General features: G+C 33.0%; 1 protein-coding gene across 1 annotated transcript; it reads right to left on the reverse strand.

Moving 5' to 3' along the window:
• Positions 1-645: 645 nt before the first annotated feature.
• Positions 646-4,102, reverse strand: LOC111691594 (beta-fructosidase-like). The gene is made up of 2 exons (XM_023454664.1): positions 4,037-4,102; positions 646-2,312 (listed from the first exon to the last, which is right to left on the reverse strand). The coding sequence occupies exon 2, from the start codon at positions 2,292-2,294 to the stop codon at positions 750-752; it is 1,545 nt and encodes a 514-aa protein (XP_023310432.1). The 5' UTR covers positions 2,295-2,312; positions 4,037-4,102; the 3' UTR covers positions 646-749.
• Between the last annotated feature and the right edge of the window lie 10,292 nt (positions 4,103-14,394).

Here is a 14,394-nt window from a genome sequence, read left to right on the forward strand (position 1 = left end):
CCGAGATACTGCAAAATTTACAGCGCGCATCAATTTGAACTTGAACACTTTTTTCGCGCGCGCGACTTGCAGGGACGAGCTTCCCCCATCACCACGCCGGACAGTTTACTTATCCAGTACCTTCTCTTTAAAGGGCTCGTGAGTCGTTAATTTTCCACATTTGTACCTACAGCGCCCACTTTTGGTAAACTTTTAAAGTATGAGAAAACCCTCAACTTGTCATAGGTTTTATAAAATTTTAACAATAAATGCGATAGTTATAAACAAATTAAAAAATGGGCACTTTTCTTGCTTTTTTTTGCAATAACTTTTTTGTTTATTAACCGATTTTAATTTAACAAGTCTCATTTTGTAGATAATTTTACTCCCTATAAGCTGTCTGTGAGTCACTTTTCGCTAAAATTGATGGTTTTCCCTGCAAAGTGAAAAAACTGTTTTCCTCACATATTTGTTTAAATAGAAAAGTTAGCTAATAAATTTTTTTGACTCACGAGATGAGAGATGTCTTATATTATGTTCCTTTAGACAATTTTACAATAATCTCGCCTATAGGACTTTTTTCGAGTTTCTCTTTTATTTTCGCTAATTATCCTGGTGTATTTATCATTAATTTCGGCGCTTGAGGTAAATAAAAATATGAACATCAACAAACATAATTTTTTTATTTCATCTATTTCTGTAAGAGTCCAAATTAAACAATAACAGACGATTTTTTGTATAATTACAACAGATTAATAAAAAATATTTTTCTAGTGCAAATTTATCTTGGAAAATGTTAATCTCTCTATTAGAGCTGTTCCTTCCGCCGTGAACCGAATTGAATCTGAAGGCACCTCGGTTGGATATACAGTAGCAGTTAGAGATTCTCTCCCATCATTTACAAACACTTCCACAGAAGATCGGTCCAGGAATACCTGAAGCTTCAAACGATTGTGGTTCAAGGAAGCCTGAACCTTGCGAGCGAAAACTTGAGGATTTTCATTTCCAGTAATGGTTATGCCACTGTTAGTCCTATCCAAAGTTAACTCACTGCTCTCGGTATTGTAAGAAAGAATAGTTTTTTCGTCATCGTTAGCTCTTAGTTCGATAGTGAAGGTCTTGGTGTTTCTTAAATTGACTTGGAGTTCCATTTCTCCAACAACTCCTCTGACATTGCGAAATCTACGAGTTTGGTTCGTTAACCTGATATTTACATACTTGGCTACTGGTTTGTAGAAACGGGCAATTTCAGAAATAGGTTTCTGTACCAAAGATCCATGTTTAATGTGAAGTTCTCGTGGTAAAGTCATGGCTCCTACCCAGCCGTGGCCGAGGTCAGCCGTGGGGTAAGTTCTAGCCCACATATTCATCCAAGCTATCACGATCCTTCTCCCCTGGTTATCAGTAGTGGATTGAGTAGCGTAGAAGTCCATTCCGTGGTCAAGTTCTTTCATGGATTCCACAACGAACTTCCCTTCGCCCCAGTTCATCTCGCCTATGAATTCAACAACTGAATCCATGTTGCTGTAGTCGTTACCAGACCTGGCCATCTCAATGGCAGAAAGGAGTAAGACATCCTTCCCGTCCAGTTCGAATAGGTCTGGGCATTCCCACATGTTGCCCTGCTCCGTGGTGCCTTCGAGGAGTATAGACTTGAATTCCCAGTTGATTAGGTCCGTTGATTGATAAAGTAACACTTGTCCTGTCTCGTTCACGGTTCTAGATACAGTTACAACGTAGTAGAGGTCACCACGTTGGAATACCTTCGGGTCTCTAAAATCTTGAGGCTGCGCGTTCGAAGGTAAACTATTTGCGTCCAACACCGGATTTTGGTCGATTTTCTGGAAATTTATGCCATCTTCAGAGACGGCGATGCATTGAACTTGTCTGTCACCGCTGTTTCCTGTATACATCACGTATAACTTCCCATCCTTCACTATGGCACTACCAGAGAATACCCCATCGGCGTCATAGTCCTGGTCGGGTGCCAAAGCTACTGGCAGATCTTCCCAATGCACCAGGTCTTTGCTCTTCATGTGACCCCAGTGGATTTTATTGGGATATGCGTTGTATGGGTTGTACTGATAAAACAAATGATATTCGTCTTGGAAGAAGATAAACCCGTTGGGGTCGTTGATCCATCCTATGGGTGCCATTGCGTGGTACTTTAACCTGTATGTTTGGTTGATGGTATCTTTGTTTTCAGCTATGAAGGCATTTGCATTCTCTACGGTTAAGTTAGGATCTACATCGCATGCTGACTTCTGGATATACAGGCAGAGTGTAAAGAGGATTGGAATTCCTATAAACACCATTTTTGCTACAAGTGTTATCTAAAAATCACAAATTTATAAAAAAAACATTGTTTTATAAGTAAAAATTATAAAGTGGTTTCAAATATAATTCTTAATTGATAAAATGGAGTTCTATGCGGTTGAAAGGAAGCAAATTTTCCAGAGATTACATAAATTATATTATTTTTTCTGCAATGAAACTGTAGAATGTGGTAACAACAATTCTATCTATACTTTGTTTAAAAATGATATAGAGTGATGAAAGCTCCAAAAGTAATTGATATGATGAGGTTATTTCTGCAAATTTAGTTAGTTTTGTGTTTTAATCAAGAAACCCTAAATCTATTACTTTCGCATACAAGGTGTTTTATAATGATCTCTGCATACTATAATGCCACAGTGAAACAATCTAGATGGGTAGAGAGTGACCCTTTAAAAAAATCTAATTTGTCTAAAAATTGTTATAGTTATAACTTTTCTATATACGTTCCACAGAAAATCAACAGTCCCTTGAAGTTAGGATTTCAAAATATCAGAACAGTACTGGGTAGATTTATATACCCTTGGGATCCCTCTAAAAAGATCACTCTGTTTATTTTTTCAAGTATTTCACATAGCCAGCCGAAGGTACAGTACTAATAGGAAACACAACTTTCCTAAATTTTGAATTAACTATTAAATTCTGGAAATATAATTTATTTAAAATTTGGTCAATAAACCTCCATATTTTATGAAAAAAAATCACCGGTTATGACATTTATTTGAAACGTCCACCACACTGATGTAATTTTCTGTGTTCTTTCCACTGGCGTAGTTTTTTTTAGTATGGATGCCAAATTGGATCTTATTAAAAATATATAATTACGTAGGTATTGTTGTAATATCAAACAAATTATACGATATTCAAGAGTTTGTCTCAATTGGACTGCGAATAACAGTTACTAACAGTTAATAAGACTGTAATAATAGTAACAATTAATAACATTTACAGTTGATTTAGAAAAAAAATTTGCTCCTAAAATCCAAATAGGAGATATTTGCACTATCTTGTCCATTTAAACTTGTCTGTATATTTAATGGTTTTTAAGATCTCTGTTGGGCAGTGATAATTTAATTTGGTTCGGTAAGGATTAAAAAGCTGAAATGGGAATATTAATAGCGTAAATAATTTTTAATGATATTCAACCAACAAACATATGACAGCGGTGGTAAGTACAAATAGACGTCAGAAAAATAGTGATAGTAACGAATTTAATTTTTAGCAATATAAAGTTCAGTGGCAGCACATTGTAAATAAAGACCGACCGATCACTTGCAATTAAAAAAAAATCCATGAAAATTTGAGAAATTCCCTGAAATTTCTAAATCAACGCAATTCTGATATTTTCCTGATATTCCCAGGTATTCAGGGATATTATTATATCCTTTTTTTTTTTTCAAAAGAAACTCTATAACTGAACAAACACTCAGTTTCAGAATTACTTTATTTTTCTATTCTGTCCATTTCACTTTGGGAAATAACTTTTAGTAATTTTAGTAACTTTACAGTGCTTAAAATATAATATAATTATTATAATTTAAACATACAATAAAATTACGTGGCGCCCCAGTAGATCTTAAAAAAAGGACAGAGATGCATGAAACTACTTCCACGCCCACAAGCAGCCGCTGAATGATGCCAGGGTGAACAAATATATGCATATAACTGTTAATAACATTTTTACGAAATAAATGCAACAAGGTTTAAAATTTTGGAAACTTACCTCAGGCGATGTCTATTCTCTACAGCAACAGATATAACTGCTGTTAAAGAGTTTACTGCGTCGACTGATTTTTAGGTAGAAAATTTGGACATATATATACTTGCGCTAGAAATACCGTTTAAACCAAACAAATTTACATATCTCAAATAAACATTGGTTTGTAAGTCCTAGTGGAATTTTTCCAGCTATATACACGTACGTATCTGCTGTAACGAGCGCAAATTAGGAAGATACAACATTATAAAAATATTTAACCGCTTTTTTATTCGGCGTAGTACAATAGTGCTTCAAAATATCATCAGAAATTCATTTTATATAACTAGTAATTTCCGCCATTTCGGTAATTTATTCCCTTTACGAAGTTTTTAGGTGTGTAAGTGGATGAGTTCTTTATAGATAGGTTATTGTGAATTTGCTCTCATCTCATTTAAAAAATTGCGCAAAAGAAAATTTGCAAAAACAGGTCTATCCAGTTTTTCCTTACATTATCCCTTAATATTTTTCCAGTGCCTCCGAGTACGCTTTTTCCAATTTGCATAAACCGTTGTGCTGGTTAAGAATAATTTCCAAATTTTTGTCAGGGGCGTCTCAGCCTGAGATGTGACAAAAATTTGCGTTAGCTTTTTGTACAGAAAATATGCAAAAGTTTTATTTTCATTGGTTCATTGTTAATGGAATGCCTGTTTTAAATAATAATAACAATAGTAATAATTGATCCGTTGGGACGTAAAAATTTATAGGACAGGTCAATGTACAGAGACAAACACAAGACTAGTATTTATACACATATCTCCAATTACAAATTGTCATTTAAATATTCGTCAATGCTATAATAACATTTGATGAGTAGCATTTCTTTAATTATAAATTTCCTTATCTTTAGATGTATGGTAAGGTGGAATTTTATTATAAAATTTGATGCCCTGGTACATAGCGGGCATTTCAAATTTGGTAGTTTTATGCTTTAGCACACTCAATAAACCGCTATTCCGCGTGGAACATAAATAACGAATGTTTTTACTAAAGTAACTAATATCCTCTCTAACATATATTAATATTTTATAGATGTAGATGCAGGGAACCGTCAATATTTCGTTTCAGTAGTGCGCACAGCGACATAGTGTTCTTAACACGAGAAATCGCGTAGAACGATTTATTGAGTGTCCTACTGAGAACATCCACATGTTCATGCCACTTTAATTGATAATAATCAAGTGCTTTCGGAAGAATGTAATATGAAGTTATTAAAATGTAGGCAGAGCTTAGCATCAGGCGCGCTAAGAGAGCGAAAGTACAGAACATTTGTTTTTTTTTTAATATTAACAATAAGATTATTGCATTCACACCACTTTACGAAACAGTCAATAGAGAGATCACTAGAGACGTATGGTCAGCAAACAACGTTAATGCGGAAGAGTCAAAATGTTGTACCATATCATTAACATATAGCAAAAATATTAATGGACCAAGCACGGATCCCTGAGGTACATCTAAGTCAATATTTCTAGTTGCCGAAGTACACTCATTTATTTTAACACACCGGGAGCTATCATTGAGACAGTGGATCAACCAATTTAAGAATATGCCTCTAAAAACCATCTAATATAGCTTACTTTCAACAAATGACATATTGAGACAGTCAAATGCACGCGTCAAATCAAAGAAAATGCAGGCACCATGCATGCCTTTGTCCACCCATTTATAAATTTGTTCAGTAAAATTACATGCGGCTGATTGGGTCGACTTACCTATTCGAAAGCCATGACATTCATGTTATATTTATCAATACATTATTTTAATTAAAAAAGCAATATGATCAGATTCTTTCAACCAAGGTTGGTTACTGATATAGGATTTGTAAATGTTGTAATTTTATTTTTCAAATTACGTATTACAGAAAAAAGTGTATTACATTACATCGGTAGTACTAGTAGATTTGCGATCACCAGAATGACTGCAACGTTTTTTTCTGTAACTTTTGACGTTATCTAGCTGATAAGAGTTTGAGCAAAAGGTTACCATCTACATTTAGAGTGATATTCTTTTTTCTATTCCTATTCTTGCCTGTATCTGTATTTACAAGATTCCATGTAGTTATTTGATGTAGCTATGAGCGTATTATGAGTTCAATGTAGTTTCATTTAATAATCTATTGTGCTTTTTCCTAGTTTGTCTTCATACGTTACCCATTTCGACTGAGTATATTGCATAAGATATAATATCTATAAAATTAGTAAGTCCTAGTTCAGTATCATCCGTATATATTTCATTAAACTGCAGCGTTGATACAACTGTAAGCAAGTTATTAACGTTACTTTCAGAGAGGTCTCTCAATTGTCCATAAATAGGAATTTGATATTTTAAAGTTAGAACTCTATGGTCACCAAAATGCGCTTCGTAAACATTAGACATACATTTCGACACAGAAGTTCTCGACGCCAATAGTTTGTGCATCGACTTTATTACTGACGTAAATTGCCGATCCACCATCTTGACGGGTTGAACGACAAAAACTTGTCACCAAAGTATATCCTGGAATAGCCATAGAACTCATTTCATCTGTGCAACATCAATGTTCGGCAACACTAATTACATCTTCGTCTTCTTCAGTTACTATGAGTTCCAACTTATCCATTTTATTTGCGACCGAAAAGGCAGTTAGTTGAATAACTTTAAAGATAATAATAATAATAATCGATTGATTTGCGACCTGAACTATTAAAGGGAACTTGCGCTAGCCATTGTTTTGTGACCCATTTTTTCGGCGGAAGAAAGGGCGAACGCAAGCTCTGTTAGGCCACATCGAGACATTCATTGCTTTATCATAATTTGTTTTAGAAATATCGACTTTAAATGATGAGTAAATGTATTCGGCTTCGGATCAGAAACATGCGAAGCAATAGGCCTTTCAACACCCTCCACTGTAGCGGGTCCAGAGAAGTCACCAACAATCAGCTTCCGACTCCGCTTGTTAAATCCCTTGGATGAAACTTGCTGCCAGTTTTGATTACTTTTTAACTTTAATTACAACAGTATTGCTTTTGTCAGAGTTAATTAAGGATGGAACATTTATATGCTTTTTGGCTTCATCAATGGCCTGACTTACATCTCGAACAGATATTTTTTTATCGTTAACCGGTCGTACTATGTCCGATGTCATCGGTCTAAAATCTCGCACGTTCTTATCATTCTCCTGCTATTTTTACATACTTAAAAATTTCTGTCTTTACACTGGTGGGTGTTTGCCTATGATTTTTCAACGACAATGAATCAAGTTGTGTGTTCAGTAATTTTATTTTATCTTTTAATTCGAAAATTAACATCCTTTTTTTTAATTATTATGTATTTACAAATATTAACTTCTAGCGTATTGTCCAGTTCTGATGCTATGCTGTCCATGGCGTTAAAGAATCCGGTATCAGATACATCATCTGTATCGCTGTCTATAGTATTCTTACAGCTGATAAGCTGCTTGTCAATAATTACCAAATTTTGAATGTTTGGCATAACTGGGATGGTAACAGCTATCACATGTCACAAATTTCACAAATGTAACTGCTTAATTGTTGCACTTATTACGGTAAAAATTGGTTGTGTGCGACGCCCACCATATTAAGACCATGAAATTAAAAACTATTTCGAATTGGACTATTTCCTTATACGAACTATTTAGAGGTTTTCGAAAGATTTCGAGGTATTTCGATGATTTTTTCGATTTTCAAAGATTTTTAAAGTATTTCGATTGATTCTAATTTCTTTTTATCGAAATTTTTCAAAATATTTCGAGATTTGACAGGTTTTTCGAAGGTTTTTCAATGCAATTCTATTTCCGAGGTAAATTTTGGCGTAATTTGATGTGATAGGTCTATATATAAGATTTTTGACAAATTTCAATATAATTCTAAACATTTTGAAGTTTTGAAGGTTTTCCTGGAATTTTAATGTATTTAGAGGTTTTAAAGATTTTAGAAGGATTTAAAAGTATTTTGATGTAATAGGTATTTCGAAAGTTTTTGAGGCATTTCGATGTGATTTAGAGGTATTTCGATTTTTACGGATTTTCTAAGGGTTTTGTGATATTTCGATGTGGTAGTGTGTTTGGAAGTATTTAATGGCTTGCAAAGGATTTTGAGGCGTTTTCGAGGTACTGACGTATTTAGGTTTTTGTAGTGTATCGACGTATTTTGATGTTTTCGAAGTAATTTCAGGTATTTTGATGTAATAGCCTTTTCGAACGTATCTCGAAATAGTAGTACCTTGAAGTTTTCTGGATATTTGGACGCATTTAAAGGTTTGTGAGATATTTAGAACTTTTTAGTGTTCGAACTACTTTTAAACCGATTTTGATGTATTTTATATTGTATGCAGTTTCAAGATATTTTAATATATTTTAACGTAATTTACAGCGAATTTGAAAAATCTGTGTATTTTCTGAAACTAGTTTAACATATTTTCTGTATTTTAAAGTGTTTGCTATAAATTGTATTTTATTTCAAAGCGATGGAACCTACAGAAATGTTGTACGATTTGTAAAATTATTTGAACATTCAATTTTTTTTTATTTAAACAGTTGAAAAATATTTGCTTTCAATTCCTCTAGTCGCTTCTGCCAGAAACTTAGAATTGGTTTTGGATACGAATTACTTCCTAATTTTTTTCAGCAAAAAATAATTTTAAGGAACTCATCTGTAAAGGTCTGTAGCCTCCTTTGGAGGTTTTTCTATATTATGTTCATATAAATTTTTTATATTATTGTCGTAGAATGCGCTGGTAAAATATCGTAGGTTACTTTTCGGGTACCCCGTATATTACGGCTGTATTGTTAACGAAAGACCCTTTTTATTTGTGGACTTGTTGGTCTTATGTAATCAAATATAAACAACTTCTGTGAAGTAATTTGACAGGCTTGCAGGAACTGCATTTCGTAGGTCCTTTTTTGAGCTCAGACTTGAAAAAACGTACTAATGTCAATATGACCGTAAACATGAAAAAAAAAACGAAAAACAAAACCTCTACGTCTTTACCATACCGTCAGCCTTGAAAGCCTGTCTGTCAACATACTTGTATACATAAAATCATGCATAACAACAGTCAAGTCGAAATATAGAAATACAAGAATGTACTAAAACGTATCAACGAAATATCAACTCAATTTTTAATCATTATTAGAGTCATCAAAAGGCAGATCACATAGCTGAGTCACGGCTCTTTTGAACACACCTTTAGCTGTTTCCACTGGTACAACATGGCACATATTGTCACTTCCAGAATGTACTCTTACTACTCTTAATACTCTTACTTAAACCTTTTTATTTTTATAAGTATCAAGCACACGCATATAAGTTACTATAAGAACTTTAAAAGACGTACGTAGCGATAAAAACAAATTATCCCAATGCGCTTACTGCAAAATTTGAAATGCGATTGCAACTTACGACAATAACACCTGATATCAGCATGTATGTAAAAATATTCAAGCACATCTCAGTCATTGATTATATTTACTCATTTTTTTTATTATCCAATAAATATTTCCTTTAAACTTTAAAGTTTTGGTTTAATTTTTGCTTAGTGGAATATTTATTTTGTTAATCGTAGTACTTATAAATATATATATTATAATCAGTAAAAAATGTGTTCGAAAATTTTTTTAGTGCGAGTTCCTCGAAAAAGTCGCAATGTTGGCCGGGTTTTGCGAGTCGTAAAAGTTTGAAGACCACTGTCTTGGACCATTTTGCCCAAAAATCTTGCAGCATTTGAGTCATTAGATGAAACCGTTTTATTTTGTTTGGATTGAATTTAAACATAATTCAACTTGAGCCACGACAATATTAAACTCTTCAAACGTCAATCGACGATTTACCAATAACTCTCTTTATATGGCACTTTGCAGATTTCACTGTAGATTCCCAAATACCGCCAAATCGTGTGACCCTGGTGGAATGAAATGCCATGTGATGGAGGCCTGCGAAAAANATTCACACATGTGTAAAACGAACTCTAAATAAATTAAAACAAAAATATGTCAAAATGGTAAAAAGGCACGTACAAAATTGCGAAGAATGTAATAAAAGTAAAATGATCAAGCATACTGTTGAACCTCTCGTAATTACAGAAACTCCTGCAACAAGTTTCGAATCAATTTCAGTGGATACCGCAGGACCATTGAAAATAACTGAAAATAATATGAGATATATTCTAACTATACAATGTACTCGACAAAATTTATATAAGCCATTCCATTAGAAAGTAAAGATGCTAAAACTATCTAAAGCTTTAGTTGAAGAATTTATGTTGGAATTTGGTAATTTTAAGATTTTAAAAACAGATATAAATTACCTATATCTATAAATAATATACCTACCTATAAATAATAATAATAATAATATTTATTTGTCCTTTATGACATTTTACAATGTATAGGATAAGTCATAAAAATAGTGTATAAACGATGATTTACACAGGAGTACAGAATGACAAACATACAACACAAACGAACACTTATAATTAAATACATAATCTTTGATGGGTCTATTACAAGGTCTAAAATATTCATGTAAAGTATAGAAACATTTTGTCTAGAAAAGCTTCTTTTTTTTTGGCCAGGCAAAGATACAAATTTGTACATATGGCAAGTCAAGTATATTAAAAAGAAAAAGAACAGGACAACATACATCGATAGTGACAATAAAAAACCACAGTTAGCATCATTTACCACTTATAAAATCCTCCACACTATAAAAACCTCCAACTGACAAAAATTCTTTAGTTTTGTTTTTAAATTTTCTATAATCACGTATACATCTAATTTCTTTAGGAAGAGCATTGTATAAAATTACACAATTATAATATGAAGATTTTTTAAAAGCACTTGTGTGGTGAGAAGGAATACTCAACAGCTCACCATGTCTGGTCATATAGTTGTGAAAATATGTCCGTTTATTAAAAAAACTTAGATTATTTTTTGTAAAAATTAGACATCTTAAGATGTAAATTGAGGGCGTTGTGAGAATTTGCTTATCCTTAAACACATTCCTACAACTCTCATTCACCTTCAAGTTGAAAAGTAGTCTAATAATTCTTTTTTGACATATGAAAACTCTTTCCCATTCACTACCTCTACCCCAAGCGAGAATGTTGAACGCTATGTGACTGTATACCATGGAATAATAAACATTAACTAAACCCGCCTGATCAAGAGTATGCTTTAACTGCAGTATTGCAAAGAATGCTTTATTTAACTGACCACAAACATGGTCAACATGCTTATGCCAGGAGAGCCTAGAATCAAGGATGGTGCCCAGAAGTTTTACCGAATCTGACATGGTACCTTCATCGGACATGAGGTTTGCAGGTAGGGGCCTTTGAAGATGAAAATTAATGTATACCGTCTTTTTGGTGTTTAGGATTAATTTATTTCTATGGCACCATACACTCAATGAATCTACCACATTACATATAATTGTTCGGACCTCCTCAGGTGTATTTGCTGATACAGTAACCGTTGTGTCGTCAGCAAACATTGTTACATGACCATGCTCAATGTATGTTGGCAAATCATTGACATAGAGCATGAACAGTAATGGACCTAGTACGGAACCCTGAGGTACTCCAAGTGCAACCGCATATATATCCGATTTTTCCTCGTTTATATTGACTACCAGAGACCTATTTTCCATGTATGAAGTCAGCCATGCAAGCATGCTACCTCTTATACCCAGACTGTATAATTTCTGGCTCAAGATCTCTTTATCGACAGTGTCAAACGCCCTGGAGAGATCAAACAGAAGTGAAACCACATACTTACCAGCATCCAAGCACTGATACACATATTTGAGAAGGTGACAAGATGCCGTCTCAACCGATTTATTAGACCTAAATCCATGCTGGGATGCAGTCAGCAGATTATTTTTTTCAACAAAGTTGATTATTCTGTTATATACTACTTTCTCATGTATTTTAGACAAAACACTCAGCAAAGAAATTTGTCGGTAATTCTCCATTTCTTTAGGATCACCTTTCTTTAATAGGGGTATAACAGTTGCCAATTTAAAACAGTTAGGAAATATTCCGGTTTTAATTGATTCATTTATGAGATAAACAAATGGCTGTAGAATATTGTTCTCTATATTTTTAATTAATTTAGCTGTTAAGCCGTCATAACCGCTTGAATTTTTATTTTTAAGTTGTGAAATAATGACAAGCACCTCCTCCACTGCAACGTCATAAAAAACCATTGAGTTTACAAGGTTATCATTTAATGTACAGGGTAAAGAAAGATTTGACCCAAAATGGTCTCTAATTTTATTTTGTGCTACAGTAGAAAAATGACATCCAAATTCCCTGGCAACTTTATTACAGTCACTTATGATGGTATCATTAATCTTGAGAATGATTTGGTCCCTATTTTTCTTTTTATTCCTATCTAAAATTTTATTGACAATGCTCCAAGTTTCTTTCATTTTGTTTGCTGAATTGTTTATTTTATTATTGTAATAGGTTTGTTTAGTTATATTTATATTTTTTCTGTAATTTTTTTTTTCATTCTCATATTTTACCTTAATTTCACGTGAATTTAGATTTACTGAGAGCCAAAATAAATTTTTTAGATATAAGTTTTGTTGTTTTAGTTCATGTGTAAACCATTCCTTGTTGTCATTTGAATTAGCACCTGCTAATACAATTTTCTTCTTTTGAGGACAACTAACTTCATAGCACCATGCAATGCTGTCAACAAAGTATTGAAAAGCCTCGGGGAAGTTTAAGAAATATACTCTAGACCAGTCCATGTGTTTTAAGTGATGATTAAAAGTATTAATAGTATTTTCATTTACAATACGATGTGTATAGCTCGTAACTACTTCAGTAATGTAATTAGCCAGGTGATCTCCTAAATTTGGTTGTATAACTTCAGATTTGTATGTTTCCGGATTCAGATTTGTAATTATGTAATCAATGCAACTACTGCTGGTATAGCCATTTATGTTTGTAAATATACGGGTGGGCTCATTCGATGTAACAGTTAAATAAAACGAGTTAATAATATCATTTAGAATATTAGTGTAATAGCATTTGGAATTATAGTCAATATTGAAGTCACCACATAGAATAATATTTTTTGACACTGTCATGGCAACACTCAAGGCCTCCGTCAAATTAACAGTAAATATATCAATGTCACCATATTGTTGCTTTATCTGTATTACTATAAAATACACATGGTTTGAAGCTAGTCACTGTTTCTCACAATTTTTTTTAAATTAAATATCTCTAAAACTCGGTATCCCAAATTTTTAAAATTCAAATCGAAGTATAGGTAGTTTCTGAAGTCATACTAATAGACCGTCACCGCGAGACACCCTGTATATAGCATTTGCTAATATAGGAATACTCTCACATACAAGCTTCTTTCTGTTAGGTCTGGTATTAGATAAGATACCTAGAGGTACACCACATTTACCACAACAATGTCGTTAAGTTGTGAATTTTAAATAAGACTACAAAATTATTGACCTCTATAGCAAAATATTAAATTTTTTTACAATATTATCCCCAAAATGTGTTTATCGCTGATATAAGTAACAATTTTAGATATATCCTTTGTTTGTTTATTTATTTATTTATGTATTTAGTTTATTTTGCTTATATGACATTACATGAATGTATAGCAATGGTCAATATCATGGACAGCAGTGGCCCACACAAAAATACAAATATAGATGTACACACACAGTATACAATATACACACTTATATACATATACACGCACATATAAAATGCTAACATAACAAAGTAAATTGTACTACAATTGATAAAATTCGGAAAGAGAATAAAAACAATTCTTTACTAAAATTTTTTTTAATGTATATTTTAAGATATTCAAGTTATTACAGCGCTTAATGTTACCGAGCAAGTTATTAAAAATCATTAAGCCAATATGATCAGATGATTTCGATATAGCAGCATATTTTGTGTAGAGCAGATGGAATGGTTCCTTTTGTCTCGTATTTAAGTGATGAACAGAGAGCGGACAATTTGTGTCTTTAACCTTGAACATAGATATGTCATTCATAAACCTAGATACATTATCCATGACGCAGTGGCGTGTCGGGTATGTATCGGAAATTTACGTGATAATTTAGTACATTATGTATTACAATAATACATTTTTAGGCGTTATAAAATATTTAGAAAATCAGAAATTGTATAATACATATTTATTAAATAAAGTTCGGTTAAAAATAGTGTCGTGTCTACGCCTCCGTTTCCTACTGGATTCTTGTTGCGCGATTTTTTCGAAGCCGCGGCTAGTGAGACTCCTGGGAAGGCGTAGAACTTCGTATTGCTTTTTTTTTTTG

This window comes from Anoplophora glabripennis, unplaced genomic scaffold (genome assembly GCF_000390285.2).
Source record: "Anoplophora glabripennis isolate ALB-LARVAE unplaced genomic scaffold, Agla_2.0 scaffold164, whole genome shotgun sequence".
Lineage (NCBI taxonomy): Eukaryota > Metazoa > Arthropoda > Insecta > Coleoptera > Cerambycidae > Anoplophora > Anoplophora glabripennis.

Bases quoted from the DNA above. Each gene is read 5' to 3' on its own strand.
- LOC111691594 (XM_023454664.1), bottom strand. From the start codon at position 2,294: ATGGTGTTTATAGGAATTCCAATCCTCTTTACACTCTGCCTGTATATC.